General features: G+C 44.8%; 1 protein-coding gene across 1 annotated transcript in view; it reads right to left on the reverse strand.

The window, feature by feature from the left end:
- Window positions 1–20,997, reverse strand: part of LOC143925889 (uncharacterized) — a 168,150-nt gene that overhangs the window by 109,885 nt on the left and 37,268 nt on the right. Inside the window, exons 13-16 of the mRNA XM_077450215.1 lie at window positions 20,854–20,974; window positions 6,103–6,241; window positions 3,343–3,447; window positions 2,424–2,496 (exon numbers count right to left, since the gene is read on the reverse strand). Coding sequence (XP_077306341.1) covers window positions 2,424–2,496; window positions 3,343–3,447; window positions 6,103–6,241; window positions 20,854–20,974 — 438 coding nt within the window. The remainder of the gene's footprint in view (window positions 1–2,423; window positions 2,497–3,342; window positions 3,448–6,102; window positions 6,242–20,853; window positions 20,975–20,997) is intronic.

Below are 20,997 nucleotides of genomic sequence, written 5' to 3' on the forward strand. Positions count from 1 at the left end.
TCTGTAATTATAAAATGTAATGCTAGCATTTATTGTTAGTGTAACCAGGTGGTAGACTACAGAAACACGAAGGAGACATTTTTCTCTATTCAATTACTTTACTTTCACTTTCTACTGATGTTATGCGGCACCATTTTCACCACCATGCTGATCTGAATGCCAAGTATTATCATGTGCCTAGTCCTTACTACTAATCACTCTGCATGCTAAATTGTGTTATTACCTTTGTTAATCCATTTTCATGCTTGTTTCTTTTATTTTCTTGGAGTTGGTATTATTACTGTTAACCAGGTATTACCAGGGATCGGTAAGGTGTCTGTACAGGGACACTGATGTCCGTGAGTGGTCCTTACAGGGTGCAGGACAGATGAATATGCTGTCCGACAGTCACAGCATCAACTGATCTACCTCCCCTACTGCTGTCCACTGGTTGGTAGGACTGCCGACATCCTATCAACCAATAATTTGCTCACCTGCCCCCAGGCCCTGATCTTCAGAGGAGGAGAACGGAACTTTCTTCTCTAAACCTGCCCGTGCCTCGTCTCAGTGCCCCAGCCTCCAGCTTCCTCATGAGTCATGTATGTGTCCTATTCCTATAGCTCCACTAGAAGAATCAGATCATAACCTTACTCTAAAGGGGGATTTATGGGGACCCTGATCTGCTCTAAAAGGGAATCTATGGGGACCCTACTCTAAATGGGATATATGGAGACCCTGTCCTGCTCTAAAGGGGGATCTATGGGGACCTTGGCCCATTCTAAAGGTGGTATTATGGGGACCTTGCTCTAAGGGGGATCTCTGGGGATCCTGGCCTCCTCATGAGTCGTGTATGTGTCCTATTCCTATAGCTCCACTACAAGAATCAGATCATAACCTTGCTCTAAAGGGGGATATATGGGGACCCTGGTCTGCTCTAAAAGGGAATCTATGGGGACCCTACTCTAAATGGTGATCTATGGAGACCCTATCCTGCTCTATAGGGGGATCTATGGGGACCCTGGCCCATTCTAAAGGTGGTATTATGGGGACCCTGCTCTAAGGGGGATCTCTGGGGACCCTGGCCTCCTCATGAGTCGTGTATGTGTCCTATTCCTGTAGCTCCACTAGAAGAATCGGATCATAACCTTTCTCTAAAGGGGGATCTATGGGGACCCTGGTCTGCTCTAAAAGGGAATCTATGGGGACCCTACTCTTAAGGGTGATCTATGGACACCCTGCTCTAAAGGGGATCTATGGGGACCCTTCTCTATAGGAGGATCTATGTACAGAGAGTAGACAGTGTTTTTTGAGGGTTTTAATTTGAAATGTACCTTGGTGTACTTCGCTAAGGTTTATACTTTGGAAAATGTCAACCACAGCCTTGGTCTGTGCCTATCCTCACACGTTTAGTAATTTTCTGTGATATTTCATGCTCTGTACACGCAACCTAGTGTGTCAGAGGGGTTGACGTTCTAGTGCAGGTCCAGGCAAAGAAAAGAGGTCCATGTTAACCCGCAGCTCCAACCAGGGTAGCACTGCATTAGGTAATAATTAAGTACTAAGTACTATCCTAATGACATATCTAAGTGAAAACTATGTACAGTACATAAGCAAAGTTGATCTCTAATTAAATAGCGCTAAGTCCAAAACAAAATGCTTTGATTTTGTGCAAACGGGACAGGGTGTAATCATAAGTCTTTACTGCTGACTCCTACATCCAGAACAGCAATAGGTCATCACTGCTGTTGCCCACCTAACTGAATTCTCTTTACATTCTTATGCAGAATCCACTAGAGTGGGTAGAACAGAAATATCTGTAATACATGCTCTATTTTGAGAAGAGCCTATGAAGAATTCTCTTATGCCGCGTACACACGGGCGGACTGTATGGCCTACTTAGTCCGTCGAAACACATTTCAGCGGACAGTCCGCTCGTGTGTGGGCTTCAGCGGACTTTTTCAGCGTGCAGTCTGGCGTACTAAGTATTTCGGATTTTTCGAAATTCTGTCCGTCATACTTTGGTTTCAGTGGACAATCCCCTCGTCAGTAGGCTAGTTCGACGGACTAAGAATGGCGCATGCTCAGAAAGGATTTACACGGTGGAAGAGTGCATTGCTGTGTATTGGACTTCCTATTTCTAGTCCCGTCGTACGTGCTGTACACGTCATCGCGCAAGCTTTCGACGGACTGTTTGTGCATCCGTGTGTGGTCAAGTCCGTCATTCGAAAGTATGATGGACTGTCCGTCGGATTGTATGACGGACTAAGTAGGCCATACAGTCCGCCCGTGTGTACGCGGCTTTAGGACAGTGGCAATGTTAGCTAGGCTGATGTGCAGAGTTCAGTCTGTTGGGGCTGTTCTGTACTGCATATAAGAAAAGAGCCTTTTAATATGCTCCTTCCAGAGACAGAGGTTGGCTAAATATTCACAATAGTAGCACTCACCTGAAATAAAAGGTAGCTGGGTTATTTGACCATCCACTGAGATTTCATCACTCTTAGACAATGTTATTGCACCCTGTAGTGAAGGAAGTGAAGAGGGATTTAATTATTATTATTTATTTCCCATTCACTGCAGTGGCATGCAATATAACAACCACCAAGTATCTACTCTCTATGTAAAAGTACCAAGTAATATATAAAGGCATTCCAAAAAAACTTTGCTCAATGAAAACTTGCATAGAACATACTGTCAAGTGATTTCAAGTGTAATATATTTCTTTGTGGGATACAGCATCATAAACATCAAATAAAAATCTTGTCTTCAATGCTCATCAGCCCCCCTCTGCCAGGATCTCCTCCATTTAATCACAGAATGTGATGCATTATAGGAGAGTAGTAATAAGAGTTTTGTGAATAGCAGATAGGGAAGTAGGGGCAGGCGAGTGGTGAAACTTTTCTCTGTAGCAGCGTCTAGAAGACAGCAACTCAGCACAGCAATAATGAAAGGAAACTCTGGATGGTTGCACACCGAACTGAGATCCAAATGCCTTTATTCACATAAAACCATGAAGAACCATGAAGAACATGAAGAGAACTACATGTAAACTCAAGGGGTATGACACTCAGCACAGTGTTCATTTCAAAAGTCCGGCGGACTAGCACACAGATGGGCGGACAATTTTGAGTCAAAACTCCCTTCTTCTTTTTTTCCCCAAAAGTCAGACGGAGCCCACACATAAGTCCATTGAATAAGACCTCTGAGTGATATGAACATTTGTACCAGACGCTCTTTAATACCCACCATTTCAACATCAAGGAATGCAGACCTAGCAGACATTTTTATTTCTATACCACCAACATATTTGATTGTAGAGTTTAATGATATATACAACTGTAGATTTTAATGGCTGAAGAAACTCACATTTGATGTTAAGTAGATAATACTTGTGAAACAGGTTTCTGATGAGCTCACACCGCACTTTTCAAATGTTCCCATTATGGTGCCACCTTCAGGGAAATTGGGGCTCTGTGCATGAAAATAAATATGAATAAATGTTATTTAAGATATATGTTAAAATGCATATTGGAGTCTTTCTTAAAGCGGTAGTAAAGTCGCTGACTTTTTTTTCCCGACACCTGTAAGGGAAAAGGCATAATGAGCTAATATGCAGTGCATACTACTTAATTATGAAATACCTTAGAACGAGGTGCCAGTATCTCACCTGATCTACGCCGGGGAAGCTGACATTTTCCCCAGAGAGCATGCACTGCTGAAGTCAGCGGCTCATTGCGAGGGGAATATCTCCTAAACTGTACAGGTTCATGAGATATTCTTTTTACCTACAGGTAAGCCTTATTTTAGGCTTACCTGTAGGTAAAAGTAAAAAAAAAAAAAGACTATACTACCGCTTTAAACATATTACCTATAAGAAAACAGGGCTATCACAAAAATCATGGCTACAGTATAGATTCGTTATACAAGATAAATACAATAAATATAGCAAAAATAATGTAAACTTGAAGCTAAACCATGTCTTTTATAAAGCAATGTCACAAAGAGAATGTTTTTTTATTTCTACTTTTTCACTTTCATTGAAGTGCTATGTTGTTTGTGTTATTTTTTTCTGCAGTTATAACTCCTTCAAGTTGATGTAATTCCTCTCCTATACCCAGTGACGTGAGCAGCCTCAGATGATACACAGGAAGAAAGCAAATCTCCCTACATAAGTTTTACATGTATATCTGCTGTCTTCAAGTTTATATATTCTTTAGAAAGTGCGCATTATGTTAGAGATTTTCTCTTCCCGTTCAGCTCTGGGAGTGGATTCTTGGCATTCAGCCAAGACAGCTAATTGGAGAAAAGGCACATAGGCAGAGGAAGAAAAGAATATGCAGAGCTGTGCTGTGACAAGACAAGCTCTCTGCTAATCTATTTATAGCAAAACCTCCCACAACACAAATTTCAGGCTGGTTTTATCTCGGTTGTCGGAGAACTTGTTAGAAGTTATGCTGATAACAGAGCAAAGAAACAGCAGAAAGACATGGGACTTAGTGCTTTGGAGAGAGATAAGAAAGCACAATAGGTATACAATAGGCAAATTTCATGAATCGAGTTTACATCCACTTTAATGTGGCCTAGGTAATAAAACTGAAAAAAAATTGGATCTCGCTAAAGTTAATGACGTACCTAAAAACAGCAGGACAGGGCTTTTTGATGAACTGATTGCCAACAATCCTAGACATGCCCAGACATTAATATAATATATGTTTTTAGTAGCAAAAATTACAATCCAGTTGTCCATATAGCCACCATCAAAAACAAACTCTCTTGAATTTTGCTCCATGAGAAGCTAGCCAGCATTCTTCAGGGCAAGAAAACCAGATTTAAAAAGATCCGGAAGCCTAGGCTATGATATTTGCAATGGCGGCAGAGCATTGGGATCCCACATGGGAGAAGAAATCTATTGATTTATTCTTGTATCTTATTTTTCTCACACTACGTCTTTTTTTATTTTTTTTTATTTCTCTCTCTCTTAACTATTGATTGTTGTATCTTTACATGGGGCTTGAATCATAGACCATTGTTTGCTTTCTTTTTTAAATGTTTGATTATGCACATCACTGAACATCATTAGTGAGTTTTTCCACTCCGACATTGGGAAATTATTATTATTATTTAAGGTACTTATATAGCACTGTCAATTTACGCAACACTTTACATATATATTGTACATTCACATCTGTCCTTACCCTCAAGGAGCTTACAATCTAAGGTCCCTAACTCATATTCATATACTAGGGCCAATTTAGACAGAAGCCAATTAACCTACCAGCATGTCTTTAGAGTGTGGGAGGAAACCCTCGCAGGTACAGGGAGAACATGCAAACTCCAGGTAGGTAGTGTTGTGGTTGTAATTCAAACCAAGGACCCTTTTTACTGCTAGGCGAGGGTGCTAACCACTACACCACTGTGCTACCCAGGAAATGCTGGGATCATGCTTTATCCCAATTCATTGATTGTGGAATTGGGCTATTGGTGCTTTATGTTAGATAGATATTTTGTTTCCTATGCTTTCGGGCAACATATTCTGTAAATGTAAGCTCATTATGCCTTGATTCAATTTTTGATTCAAAGGTCTGTAATCCTTTAGGCCCCTTTCAGACTGGCAGACTCCACCAAGTGGATATGCCTGCACAGCTGGGAATCTGTCTGCTGTTTCCTATGGGGTAGTTGGATGGAAACAGACTGCCTGTCTGTTTCCATCGGACTGTAAGCAGATCCAATCACCCAGTGGGATGGGGAACATATCCCCATCTGCCTGTTTTTAGTGGACCGGATTCGATGCTGTCGGGTGTCAGCGAACATGTGTCCGGCTGTCAGAGGACATCCACCACCTCATAGAGAACAATGGGTGGTCCAATCAGGCCTTCCTGAAAAAGGGGCAGGCATACCTGATCGGTCCACTGGTGTGAAAAGGGCCTTATGTGGTAAAACAATAAATATATACAAAAGAAAATATTGATCTCTCATAAACTCTATGACAATCTTCAGGATATAGGCCACTTTGCTTTGAACAAAGCCTAAATTATGATGCCTGTTAAATTGAGTCTTACCACAAGGAAAATCAATGTATAAAACATGGATATAAAAGATACGTTTTTTTTTTACTGATAGTCTTACCGAGACCAGGACATAAGTACAAATTCCATGAAACCGGTATGAGTTAGTGTCAAAAGTTGTGATCACTGAGCCACCTTCTATAGCACATCTTCCGGGACAAGGAGTGTTTGTGCAGCTCCACTGCCCTGCATTACATTGGCTAGAGAATACAAAAAGCAATGAATTAGTGTGCAATTATATTTTATGTATGTTAGTTCAACAAATCATGATCAAATTAAACTTTTAGTTTATTATTTTTTTTATTAGCTAAATACATTGCAGGTGTACATAACAAAATGCATAGTTGTACAGCTTATTTACTCCAAAAAACAGTCACATTCTAAATAAGTAGAAAAAAGTAATTTTGGCCAGGCAGGGTGGGTAGTGTAGGAACAGGTCATCCGTCTTACAGGGAGACTGGCCACATTCCGCCCCTCAATATAAACGCTGTTGGCACATCTGAGATCTGCTCCACTAGTGTTCCCAGTTGGACGCCATCCCACCGGGTTGTTGTGAATTATTGGAGGGTTTACCATGCTGTTTGCTCCTCCCCACTCACTGATTACGTGTGAGAACCCTAGTGTGGGTTCCTGGCCATAAGCTGTGGGAGGCAAATCATTAAAATCAATGGGAGGCTGCTGGCTTCTACAGCTAATTATGGCAGCTTGCAAGTAATCGCTCATGCAACAATCACCTGTGAATGACTGCATACATGGCCGATCATTCACAGGTGGTTACTGCATGAGTAATTACATGCGACCAGCCCTGATTAGCTGTGGGAGCCAGCAGCCTTTCATTGCTTTCAATGGGGCTGCCTCAGCCACAGCTAATCACCAGGAACCCCTGCAGTTCTCCTATGCAATCGGTGTCAGGCTCGGAAGTGTGAATGTGGCCTAACCAGGAGCAATTACAGGGAATTTATGACTTCCCTCTAACTTTACTTGCTGCATTCTTGATCCAGGCCCATTACAAATTACTGATGGCGAGACAGCCAGGCAACCAGTATTTGCAGAAAGAGATCGGCACTGGCAGCCCCTATATTTATTTTTCCTGATCTGTTGCTTGAAAGGCATACCTGCCACATGAACCCAACCAATTATTTCCTTTCTTTGAAAATATATGAAGACATGTTTCTATGCTGATCTGATGTAAAAGGAATTGCTCTTACATTTCTCAATAGACAATCATGGGTAATTGACTATGATGGGAACATTTCACAGACAGACGTATTAAGTTTTGAAACCTAATAATAAACATTTATTGGAATTCACATGGTAGTTGCCCATAACTCACACTTGCCATGTAAATGGGGAGATTAGGATACGTTTTACAAGTTGTCACAGTAGACTCTGATGTGACACAGATAAGTAGGTTTTTGTGTAATGACTGATTGTGAAATGTACGGATAAGCTGCCACGGTGACTGCTACTAGACAAAGCAGCAAATTACGCAGCAATTAGAATTATTTGGCCAGCTCTATTTGCCATCTCTTGGTGTGGTCCTTTTATTGTCATTTGCTTATTTGCAGGACAGCTCTTATTTCCCAGCCCAGTGACTCACCTTCATAAAAACTAGTACTGTGTATTATGCTTAAAGGACCAATGCAGCCATATATAGAGCTGTATATTTTTTATATTTCCATACTTTGAAAGATTAGAACCCCTGACAGGTTTTAACTGCTGATTTACTTTTCCTATTTGCCCTGGTGACTGCTTTCACTGAGACTAATTCTGAGGGAGAATCAACTTATTGAAATGAGCATAAAGTAACAACATCAACTCTGAAAAACACATGCACCTATGTTGTACATATTTGAGAATCCAAAATAATAAGTTGTCACCAAAACAGAAATAGAAGGTAACCTTTTTAATGGAGTGATGAAAACTAAGTTAAGAAAAAAACAAAAATGTAAAGTTACAACTAAGCACATAAAATCCCCCCCCCCCCACACTCCAGAGTGAGAGCCATAATTCTAGCAGCAGAGCTCCTGTGTAGCGCTAAACTGATGACCTGTAGAGGCCTTTAAAGCATTATCCATGCAGAATATAGAGTACTAATGGTTGTCGCCATTTCAAAGACGCACGCAATTTTAGGTTTTGGCGCTGGATATCTATTTGCTTGGCACAACCTCATCATTTATATTTTATCAAAAAATGGGGTAATCTATTGCATTTGTGTGTTCTAAAATTAACTTTAGTGTACTGTTTACTGAAATTTTGTGTGTTTCTAGACTTTTGCACTAATATCGTGTAACATAATATATTGGAACTATCACCATTTTATTGTCTACGGTGTCTTCTTTTAGAAAATATATAAAATGTTTTGAGGGTTTTATGCAAACTTCAGGGCTAAAATTATTTTTTAACCTCCTGAGATCCGCGCTATAGCTGAATGACGGCTACAGCGCGGTCTATTGACTTCGTCCCCTTTCCTGGCTCCCCGAGCGTGCATCGGGGAAAATCTGTGTTGGCCATGTCCCCTGGACACAGCCAATCACAGATCGCTGTAAATGGCCAATCACAGTGGCCGTTTACAGCGCAATCGCTGCCTCCAATGAGAGATAATCTCAAATGTAAACATATGAGATCATCTCTCATTGCCGGCACAGACAGTGTGTGAGGAGAGAGAGAATCTGTGAGTTAAAGCTGCTGCAAAAAAAACACAAGTGTTCCCAAACAGTGCCCAATCAGTGCCCACAGTGACCCATCTAGTGCCATCTGTGCCCACCTGTGTGCATCAGTGCCCACTTGTGCCATCAGTGCACTATCTGTGCCTGTCTGTGCCCATCAGTGCCTATCTGCAATCAGTGCCTGTCTGCAATCAGTGCCCATCTGTACCAATCAGTGCTCATCTGTACCAATCAGTGCCCATCTTTTTTCCCGCCTCATCAGTGCACATCTGTGCAATCAATCAGTGCACATCTGTGCTGCCTCATCAGCGCCCATCTGTGCCACCTCAACAGTGCCCATCTGTGCCACCTCAACAGTGCACATCTGTACAATCAGTACTCATCTGTGCAATCAATCAGTGCATGTTTGTGCCGCCTCAACAGTGCCCATTTGTGCCTCCTCAACAGTGCACATCTGTACAATCAGTACTCATCTGTGCAATAAATCAGTGCACATCTGTGCCGACTCATCAGTGCCCATCTTTGCCACGTCATCAGTGCATATCAGTGCCCATCTCTGCCACCTCAGTGCATATCTGTGCCCACCTGTGCCACCTCATTAGTGCACATCTGTGCAGTCAGTTCACATCTGTGTTGCTTCATCAGTGCACATCTGTGCGATCAGTTCCCATCTGTGTGATCAGTGCCCATATTTGCTACCTCATCAGTGCACATCTGTGGCATCAATCAGTGCACATCAGTGCCACCTCATCAGTGCAGGCTTAGCACACACCTGTGCAGTCTCATCACCACCAGCAACCAACCATGTCTAAAAGATGCTTTTCCACCGATGAGGCGCACCAAATTCTTTCCACGGCTGACGAGAGCAACGGGGAGCTCTCTTTTTCAGATTCCCTTTCAAATTCGCATTCTGAATCTGACATAAATTATGAGCCAGTCCTCAGTAGTGAAACACTGAGTGACTCAGAGGAGGAAGATATCTGGCCCACCAAACTAAGGCGTTCTAGTGTGGAGGCAGTGGCATCCACCAGCACCGCAGTGCCATCCACCAGTACCGCAGTGCCACCCACCAGCACGCAGTGCCTCGGCAAGAAAGGCCAAGTACCAGTGGGGTGTCACCTCAGCCCTAAAGGGATAGGACCTATTTCAGCCTTCCATATGCCCTTCAGGACCAGGTGTCCAGGTGGACATGGAGAATTTTACCCCAATACATTTTTATCATTTAATTTTTTTACGGAGGACATGTTGGCGTCAATTGTGGCCCAGTGCAACCTGTATGCACAACAATTTATTTAGCAAAATCCAACATCCTATTATGCCCATCCCTACGAATGGAGAGACCTAACAGTGGAGGAGGTCAAGGTTTTTTTAGGCCTCACCTAATATGAAACTCAAAAAAAAAAATCAATTGCGTTCCTATTGGTTAACCCACCCCCTCTACCACATGCCGCTCTTCTCTGTGGTAATGCCCAGAACCAGGTATCTGATGATCGTGAGGATCCTACATTCCGGACCAACACATAAGTCCCTTATTAAATTTAGGGCTGGCTTAAAATTAAGCAATTTATCCCCAGCAAAAGGGCCCACTATGGGGTGAAGGTGTACAAATTATGTGACCGAGCCCCAGGGTACACATATTCCTTCATAGTGTATGAAGGGAAGGACACCCAGCTGCAGCCCCCTAATTGCCCGGACTACTTGGGATCCAGCGGGAAAGTTGTTTGGGACCTCATATACCCCCTACTGGATAAAGGCTGCCACCTGTATGTAGACAACTTCTACACATCTCTGCCCCTGTTCCACAACCTTCACCGGAAGAAGACGCCAGCATGTGGCACTGTAAAAAAGAATCAGAAGGGCTTTCCTCAAAGTCTTGTCAATAAGAAGTTGAGAAAAGGAGAAACGGCAAGTCTGCAAAACCAGGAGATTCTGGCAGTGAAGTGGAGGGACAGAAGGGATGTATACATGTTATCTTCTATCCACAATGATACGTTCGTGGAAATCCCCAGAAGGAATGGCCCCATAAAAAAAAAAATGCATTTATGAATATAATTTGTTCATGGGGGGAGTTGACTTCAATGACCAAATGATGGAACCATATCTTGCCACAAGACGGACATACCGTTGGTATAAAAAAGTCACAATTTTATTTTTTTCAATTGGCCATATACAATTCATATGTAATTTACCGCAACTCCACCCAAAACCCAAAATGCTTCTTTGGCTACCAGGAGGAAGTTTTCACTGCCCTTGTATTCCCGAACGGCCCGCCAGAAAATATCCGATCAGATGTTATTAGTTGACTCTTTCCCGATAAAATCCCTCTTAAACCAACAGGCCAAAGACATCAAAAAACATGTAAGGTGTGTACCAGAGCAGGAGTCAGAAGAGACACATCTTATTATTGTGCACAATGTCCTTCCCAACCAGGCCTCTGCATAGGTGACTGTTTTCGCCGTTACCATACTTCAATAAATTATTAGTGAAGTATGGTAAACGTACTCCTCAGTTCCTGCCTTCACACAACTTCACACCCCTCATGCCACTGCCTGCTTTGTAACTGACCCTGGCTTGTTATTCGACCACGCTTATGCCTGCTGATTCTGTACATCTCGCTGCCTGATCTGGAACTGACCCTGGACTGTTATTTGACCATGCTTCTGCCTAACGATTCTGTACATAACTCTGCCTGATCTGGAACTGACCTTGGACTGTTTGACCACGATATTTGCCTGCCTCTTGGACTGATCTTGTATCCTGCAACTGGACTAGTGGGATTCAACAGAGGGGTCTCACATATGTGAGGGGCTCCAGAATAGTTTTTTGTTTTCTCATTCGTAGATTAGGGTCTGGAGACTCGGAGGCTTCAAAGAGATTTGGGTGGGAGAAGCCTCTACCTCTGTCCCCATTCTGTCCTGAATGAGGCCCTACTTCTGCCTGCTCCCTGTAGGACTTACTGCCATCATGCCACACTGACCACACCACATAGACCTGTCTACTACCAGGACCAATATTTTTTCCACTGCTGACAATATCTCTGCACTGACCCTGGACTGTATGTGGAAAGTATCCCTGCCTGCTGCCTGAAAAATTGTATTCGCTGTTGCTGACCAAGTCCCTGCCTGCTGCCTGGACCAGTGCTATCCTCCTGTGGACAACTGCGCTACTAAAACCACAGGTAATCTTTTGTTTACCCTTTGCTCAGCATAATGTATTTGGGGGCATGTTGGGCCTCTGTATGTGGCCAGGCTGTGTAAAGGTCTCACACATGTGGTATTGCCATACTCAGGAGGAGTAGTAGAATGTATTTTGGGGTGTTATTTTTGCTGTGTAAATGCTATGTGTTGGAAATATCTTATAAATGGACAACTTTGTGTAAAATAAAAATGCGTTTTCATTTTTTTCCATTTTCCAAAAACTTCTGCAAAAAAATGAACCATTAAAAAGACTCATCATAGTTCCGTGCGGACGCTCTGGACCTCGTGGAGGAAGATGGCGCCGTGCCGGGCCCGACCGCGGAGAACCCTCCCTCAGGTGATACGGCGTGCATCCTCGAGGCTGTCACCCTCTGCCGAACCTCTTTCACTTCTAGGATTGAGGAGGTTAAAGTGGACATTTCCCTCATCCGACAGGACCTGCACAAGTTGAGGGAGAGGGTCGGTGAAATGGAGCGCAGGCTGGGACAGGTGGAAGATGACACCCCCCCCTCCAGATTTCCACTGAAAGATTGCAGCATCAGTTAACCGCTGTCCTGTGCAAAAAGGACGAACTCGAGAACAGAATGCGCCGCTGCACTCTTCGCGGGATTGCCTGAGAAGGCGGAAGGCTCCGACCCCCCCGTATTCCTCGAACGTCTGCTGATTGCAAACTTCGGTCGCGAGGCCTTCTCACTCACTTTCGCGGTCGAGCGCGCCCATCGACTGGCATCAAGACCCCCGCCTCCAGGTGCCCCGCCGCGCACTTTCATCGCAAAGATGCTCAACTACCGCGATCGGGATGCGGTCCTGCGCCTCACCAGGGAGAAGGGCAACATCCCCTATGAGGACAAGCGCATCGCAGTGTTCCCGGATTTCTCCGCTGAGATTCAGAAAAAGAGGGCTCAGTTTACTGAGGTCAAGCGCCAGCTCCGCATCCGTCACCTGGTGTACGCAATGATGTTCCCTGCACGGCTCCGTGTTGTGCGCACCGGCAAGGCTTACTTCTTTGAAGATCCTGCTGCTGCTCTCTCCTGGCTTGAACAACGCCCGGATGATGCCCCTGCCTGACTCTGATGGCCTCTACGCGATATCTCTGCGGACCTGCCTCTATTCCTCACACATGAAGGCCAGCTATGTCCCTAGCCGTGAGTAATTCTGAACCCCTGTTGCCCTCCCCTGTGTTGCTGGCCCCCCTTTTCTTTTTTGATGGCTAGGTGCCTTACCCATGCTCATGTGTGCCCCTGATTGCACTGTGCGAGTCCCTGTTTATGCCACATGTCCTATTTGATCTGTTTTATATGGGTCCCCCCGTTCCACAGACACTTTTGCAGCCGGGGAACTGGACACTGCTCTCGACCGAGACCCTTCTATGCCGAGTCCTCCTACCCGGCCGTACAGCACAGTTGACTTCTGTTCGCCCCTGTTCCCGGCTGGGAACGCGCCTGATCACGCTTGCTCTATGCTCCTGGATGTTTCCCCTACTGTCCACAGTGGCCGGGCGCAATCCCCACTGCCACTCCAAGAAGTGTTTCCCTGGCCGGCCTCAGTTCCCCTGCGTTCCGTGGGCTACTGTGTACTTTGCCTGCCTTGCCGGTCCAGCGTAGGCACTGTTAAGTTGTACTTTACCAGTTTCAGTTCCTGTTTGATGTTAACATTCCATGCTCTTTTTATGCCTGTACTTATTAATTCATGTCTGACAAATGCTCTGCTGCTCGATTTTGTATATCAAGTATTGTCTGCACTGCCCCTAGTTTTTATTTTTGCTATGGGGGTGGTTCCTGTGATGGGTGGTGGTGGTATTGTCACCCTGTGTACTACTCCTTGCGGGGGCCCCCTCATGCGAGTCAGTGGGTCAGCTTGGTCACCATCTGTTCTACTTATCCTGTACTGCGTTTTCCATTTGCTATGGCGACCCTTAAGGTAGTCACGTGGAACGTGCTTGGCCTGCGGGAGAGATCTAAGAGGGTGGCGGTGCTCTCTCACCTTAAGCAGCTACGAGCGGATATAATGGTACTGACTGAGACACATATCACGGGTCAGCTACAACTGTCCCTTAAAAAACCGTGGGTTGGGTGGATGTATCATGCCCCCTATACTAACAACTCTAGTGGTGTTGCTGTCCTTGTAGCCAAGACCGTCCAATTCCGCCTCCATGACTTGCACTCCGATAGACGGGGACGCTATCTATTTCCACATGCCACTGCTGGGGGTCTCGAATTATTATTATTAGCCTTTTACATACCCCCGCCCTTCCAGTTTGAGGCCCTCCAGGAGGGGATTGATTTTATGCTACAGCACCCCACACTGCCAGCTCTGTGGCTAGGCGATTTTAACTCCGTAGTGTCCCCCGCCCTTGATAGACTCACCTGGTCCCCTGAGTCCTCCCCTCCTCCGCTGCAGACTAGATTTGGCAGTTTCCTCGCCGAATTTGCTCTGACGGACGTCTGGAGATATAGGCACCCTACCCGGAGGGAGTACTCCTGCTTCACGCCAGCGCATAATGCCATGTCCCGGATAGACCTGATCCTGTTCTCCCCTACCCTGCTTCCATACCTTCTGGATGCGGGGCTCGGGATCAGGGTCTTGTCTGATCACTCGCCTGCTGGGCCAGGCTCCGCCTGCCCTCCACTCCGGTATCCCGTCTGTGGAGGTTGAACCCTTTCTGGCTGACGGCTCTCCCCGATTTGGAGGCCGTCCAGCGTGAGTGGGTTCACTATTTTCGGACCAATACGGACTCTACATCATTTGGTCTGGTTTGGGAAGCTTTTAAACTGCACACCCGCATGCTAATGTCCATTCGTATTAGTCAATTTAAGAACTCCTCGGGGCTCGCAATACAGCAGGCTGAAAAGGTGCTGGGGGAAATGGAGAGCGCATTCCTTGCGCATCCTACGTCCTCCAACTCTTCTAAATTGAGACTACAGTCTAGACTCACTGACCAACTGCACCTAGATAGAGCGGGGAGGAAGGTTTTTTACAGTAAACAAAAAGTTTATGAATATGGGGAGAGGGCTGGGAGACTGCTGGCCTACATGGCTCACCTGGACCACAGCCCCCCGGTTGTGGTCCAGCTCATGTCTGCGGCTGGAGCCACGCTGTCGGATCCGCTGGAGGTGGCCCAGGAATTTCGGCGCTTTTATGCCGACTTATACACCTCTGAGGCCGCCGGCTCCTTGGACGACTTGCGTGCCCTGCTGCAGACGGTGGATTTCCCGGTCCTTACAGACTCCCAGGTGGAGCTCTTGGAAGCTCCCATCACCGAGGACTGTATAGCGGAGGCTATAGCATGCTTGCCACCTTCTAAAGCTCCAGGTTCAGATGGCCTTCCCCGGGAGTTTTACGCCCAGTTTCAAGAGGTCCTGCTCCCCAAGCTTCACCTGCTATACACTCACATATTTGACACCGGTGTGCTCCCCCGCTCCATGAACGAAGCACTGATAGTCCTTATTCCTAAACCAGGCAAAGACCCCCTTTACTCCGAATCATACCGCCCCATTTCGCTCCTGCAGCTAGACGTAAACATTTTGGCCAAGATCCTCGCCCTCAGACTCAACAAGGTAATACTTCACCTTATACACACAGATCAGACCGGTTTTATGCCCAGAAAGAACACGGCCTTTAACCTTAGGAGACTGTTTATGAACCTACAAGCCTCTCATGACAATATTGGTTCTAGGGTGGTGGTTAGCCTGGATGCCGCAAAGGCATTTGACTCGGTGGAGTGGGGTTACCTGTGGGAATGCCTGCACAGTTTTGGTTTTGGCCCTAAATTTGTGCGCTGGATACAGCTTCTCTACCAGGCCCCCACTGCCCGAGTCCTTGTTAATGGCCAGATTTCCAGCCCCTTTTCCTTATCAAGAGGCACACGTCAGGGGTGCCCCATTTCGCCCATGCTGTATGCATTGGCGGTGGAGCCCCTGGCTATCGCCATTAGAGCGCACCCGGGCATCCGTGGTCTCCGCGCAGGTCAGCTGTTGGAGGTTATCAGCCTCTATGCGGATGACATGCTGCTATATCTGGAGGATGCCGGCCCTTCCCTAGCGGCGGTTTTGGAAGTGATTCGCCGTTTTGGTGTTTTTTCAGGCCTCCACATTAGTTGGTCCAAGTCCCAAATTCTCCCCTTAGATATCACCGCCCCCACGAGGACGCAGGCCCTATTACCTCTTGAGCATACGGATCGAATCAAATACCTCAGCATACACTGCTCTCGCTCCCTCGCGGAATACGTTAGCCTTAACCTTGAACCCCTTTACCCCCTTCTGAAACGGAAGACCCAGGTTTGGTCCAGGCTCCCCCTCGGGGTCATGGGCCGCCTGGGGCTTGTCAAAATGATTCTTCTCCCCAAGCTCCTTTACATTTTTTGGCATGCCCCACTCCATATACCACCGCGATTGTTCCGTGATATGGAATCGATCCTTAACTCGTTAGTTTGGGGCTCTTCCAGGCATAAGTTGGCCTGGCAGACCCTCAAATGCCCGGTCTGTCTCGGCGGCGCTGCACTCCCTGACTTAGAGGCGTACTACTTGGCCTCCCAGCTCTCCCATTTCTATTATTTGAACACCTATGACAAATTGAGGTACTCCCTCCTGGTGTGCACCTCGATAACAGATGTTATTGCACATCCCTTCCAAATTCTCTTTTGCAAACATAGAGATATTTCCAGCTCGAGCTATAAACATACCATGATTGCGCACCATGGCCGGGTATGGCGTGTGGCGCAGTCTAGGTCTGGGGCCTCCTCCTTGCACGCACATACACCTCTTTGGGATAACCTTGATCTACCGGAGCTGCTGGGGATACGGGATTACAAGATATGGATATGCAGGGGGGTCATATATCTGTCTCATTTCTACACAACTCAGGGTGTCAAGACATTCCAGGCACTCAAAGATGAATTCGGCCTTCCGAATGATGTGTTTTTTCGTTACCTGCAAGTCCGCCATGCATTGCAGACCCAGTTTGGGACTGCGCCCCCGACCCTGGCGTGCACTCCCTTGGCAAGTCTGGTTCTTGGTAATGATTCCCATAAGCTCACTTCAACCATCTACGCGCACCTCCTCGCCCCTCGGGCTACGGCCCATGCTTACAGTCTTAAACTTAGATGGGAGGCTGATGTTGGACCGATAGAGGACGAGCACTGGGGAGAGGTACTGTCGGTGTCGACTGAGGTCTCTCCCAAATTGTCGGATAGGCTGACCCACCTTTACATACTTCATCGCTCCTATGTCACCCCTGGGTGGCTATCTAAGTACAAACCCGACCTAGACCCTATGTGCCCCCGGTGCGGCGATCCAGTCAGCACATTTTATCACCTTATTTGGACCTGTCCCCCCATTCAAAGGTATTGGGCTCAGATAATCCAATTTCTACATGACCATATGGGGTCTCCCCTCACACTCTGCCCACGCCAATGTATTCTCGGTCTCCTCCCCCTTCGGGAGGAAAGTAAATATCTTAGGATCCTTTTACAGGAGACTCTCTTCGCTGCTAGGATGCAGATAGCTCGATTGTGGCTTAGACCTGACCCCCCGACGGTCCAGCAGTGGAAGAGAGCTGTTAACCAAACCTTACCCTACAAAAGAATTATTTATTCCAACCGAGGATGCCCGACGAAATTTCATAAAATATGGGATAGGTGGTTGGAAACACCCCACAGCTGCACAAGGTAGACATTGTGCGCAGGGGGTGAGCAATAGTCCCCTTTACGAGCCCGTCTGGGCACTGTATTGAAAGTATACATATATTATCTGTAGTCATGATGTTGTGTGCACTGTATGTATCAGTATGTTATGTCAGACATGGAATGTACCCTTCTTCATAGTATTTGGTGCCTGTTGCGCCTATTTTTGTTTGTGTATTGTTATATAATCTTTTTTTTATATGCTCAATAAACCTTACTCTGGTTAAAAAAAAAAAAAGACTCATCATGCCTCATAGATTATAGGTTGGGGTGTTAGCTTTCCAAAATGGGGTCATTTTGTGGGCATTTCCATTGTCCTGGTGCTCCAGGGCCTTCAAAAGTGTAATAGGTAGTCAACAAGTTAGATGTGTAATTTATGCTCCTAGAACACGCAATGGTGCTCCCTGCATGTTGGGCCTCTGTATGTGGCTAGGTAGTGAAAAAGTCCCACACATGTGGTCAGGAGGAGTAGGAGAATGAATTTTGGGGTGTCATTTGTGGTATGCACATTCCATGGGAGAGAAATAAGCTATTACAATGACAATTTTGTGAAAAAAAGTCTTAATATTGCAAAGAATTGTGGGAAAAAATTACAATTTCAAATTACTCACCATGCCTCTTACTAAATATCTTGCAATATCTACTTTCCAAAAAGGGGTAATTTGGGGGGCATTTGTACTTTCCTGGCTTGTCAGGGCCTTAGTACATCAGATGTGATCATTTTTTTATGATTTGCACCATAGCTTGTAGACTTGTAGCTTGTAGACACAGATCACATAATATCCACTAATTTGGGTTATGTTTTTACCAAAGATATGTAGCAGTATAAACTGTGGGCAAAATTTATGAAGAAAAAATGCTAATTTGCTAATTTGCCAATTGCTAATTTGCCAAATTTTATCACATCTTTTTTCATTTATAGCGCAAAAAATAAAAAACCAAGAGGTGATCAAATATCACCAAAAGAAAGCTCTATTTGTATGAAAAAAATTACAAAAAAATAATTTGGGTACAGTGTTGCATGACTGAGTAATTGTCATTTTTTTTTTTTTTTTTTTTTTTTTCTTTTTTTTTTTTTGCCGTAATTTTGAGTAATTGTCATTTAAAGTGTGAGAGCACTGAAAGCTGAAAATTGGTCTGGGCAGGAGGGGGGTTTAAGTGCCCAGTAAGCAAGTGGTTAAACATGCGTGCAAACAACACAAAAACAGTTAAATACAGATTGCACTCATGGTACTGATGTAATATAGAATTAAAGAGACATTGCCTCTACATTTTTCCCAATCTGATAAACATATGCTTGCAATCTGTACGGTACCTGCTGACCTTAGCAATCTCTGCTGCAGCAATTTGAGCTGTCTAAGCAGAGTTACAATTACTGCCAATCTGTCAGAAATGTTAACAGTTCTTGGAGTGTTGGAGCCTAAGGCATCTGGTTTGCTAGCAACGGCTAACTCCCTGTCGCAGACATCATCAATCTCTTAATCATACTGGTAGAAAAATCTCAAGAAATTGGAAGTGAAACATGCAGGGTAGTAAAAGCGTTAATAAACTCTTGGAAAAAAGTTTCCTCCTGCAAGGCAATATCATAATGCGCTGTATACTAGAACATTATGAAAGACTTACTTTGAAACAAAGCCCTTCAGTGGTGCACTGTCACTGCTGCAGAGCCTTCCATCTTTACCCAGTCTTCCTTCCAGGTTCGTGGACACATGTGTATTTGAGTTTTCGGCACAGCACACAGCTCTGCAGGAAAGACACAGTAAGTCGTTCCTTCAGAGTGCATGTGCCGGTGACGTCGCTGGCTGTTGCTCGCTGGAATATATCCTAAACAGTGTATGTTTAGAAGATATTAATTCTACCTACAGATAAGCTTTATTATAAGCATTCCTGTAGGTAAAACTCAATATGCGGAGTTTACTATCACTTGAATTTTTAGTTGTTTGATAAATTTCAATTTTGGCTTTTGCTACTGAGCTCAGTAACCAGGCTTTTGTTCAACAGAGCAGCTTAGAATAGACAGGTACAAGTGCAAAAGAACCTAGAGTCACAGCTGCTGGATGCAAATGATAATGCAGCATATTAATTTTAAATAGTTAATCTTTGCCTGACAAGGTGTATAGTGTATTTGCTACCCTTGTGTCTGAATTATTGGACCATCAACTGTGGCAGATTTGATTTGCAGTGTCTGTGACAGATTTATTCCAAAAATAAGATTTTTGCTTTAAACAGACGCATAAATAAGAAGTGGTCAGGGTCAGATCTCATTTGCAGGACTTGCATTTTGAATTTTGCAGAGCAAAGTAGAGACTGGCCAGAAAAGGATTATTTTGATGCAGTTGGCCAGCTTAAGCATGTATTTCAATGCGTGTGAACAAAAAAATATCCCTGCTTTTGTGCAAAGTTTGCTAGAAAGGTTATATAGTAGTGTACAGAGGGTTTATCAGGACCTTTTTGTGTTAAGATGTAGTTACACCTCTTTCGCACCTGGTGGGTATATCTTCTCTGTTGCAGTGCAGGTCACTGACCAGATCTGAACCTGTAGCTCTCCTACAACTTCTGTCTATTTACCTAATATTGGCACTGTATCCACTGGAGCATTTACATTTGCAGAGCAGAGTAGGAACTTGCCAGAGAAGGATTACTTTGATGCAGTTGGCCAGCTGAAACATGTATTGCAAATTATGTGAGCAAAAAATCATTGGTGTCCTACAAAGTTTTCTAGTTTTCAGATTTCATTCAGCCATGGCGCAAGTTTGGAGCAGGCAAATGAGCAATTTAGCACTTCGACTGTAAAGCTGGCCATACATGGATCAAAATTTGGCTGGTTCAACAGGAACCAAACAAATTTCTGTTTAGGAGAAGCCGGTTGTTAGACTGGCTTCTGTTGAAAGGTCCTGCTGGAAAACCAGCATTCAATCAACCCATGCAGCCAATGGGCTGCAGCATTGATTAGTGTATTCTGATGGCGGGGCAATCCCACAGCGAGGAGGATTTGCTCCTGTTTAGAACTGCCTTGCTGTGCAAAAGAATTCATAAATGTCCTCTGAATGTTCACATACCTACATGAGCCTGACTAAAAGTGTGGCTATAACAACCTGATCTTTTTTCCAAGTGAAACAATGTGTGACACAGATCATAAAGCATGTCACAGGGCCAACATCTGCTCCAATTGTATAACTGTCTCAATGAAAGATTTCGACTCAGAATAAAACATTATTACACAATGGATGGGGAGATGTTCTCCTTTGTATAGCTTGCTTGCTCACCAAACACTGCAGTCAGTACGAATATTTTCTCCAGGGCTGTAGATTTGTCCATTGAAAAAACAAGGGCAGTCGCTGACTGGGACACAGGTGTTCTCTCTAGACAGGTCATCAAGAACAGTTCCTAAAAAAGGTATAAGATGTTCA

The sequence above is a fragment of the Lithobates pipiens genome, unplaced genomic scaffold, assembly GCF_037356315.1.
Source record: "Lithobates pipiens isolate NorthernLeopardFrog02 unplaced genomic scaffold, aLitPip1_a1.2 Scaffold_10, whole genome shotgun sequence".
Classification (NCBI taxonomy): Eukaryota; Metazoa; Chordata; class Amphibia; order Anura; family Ranidae; genus Lithobates; species Lithobates pipiens.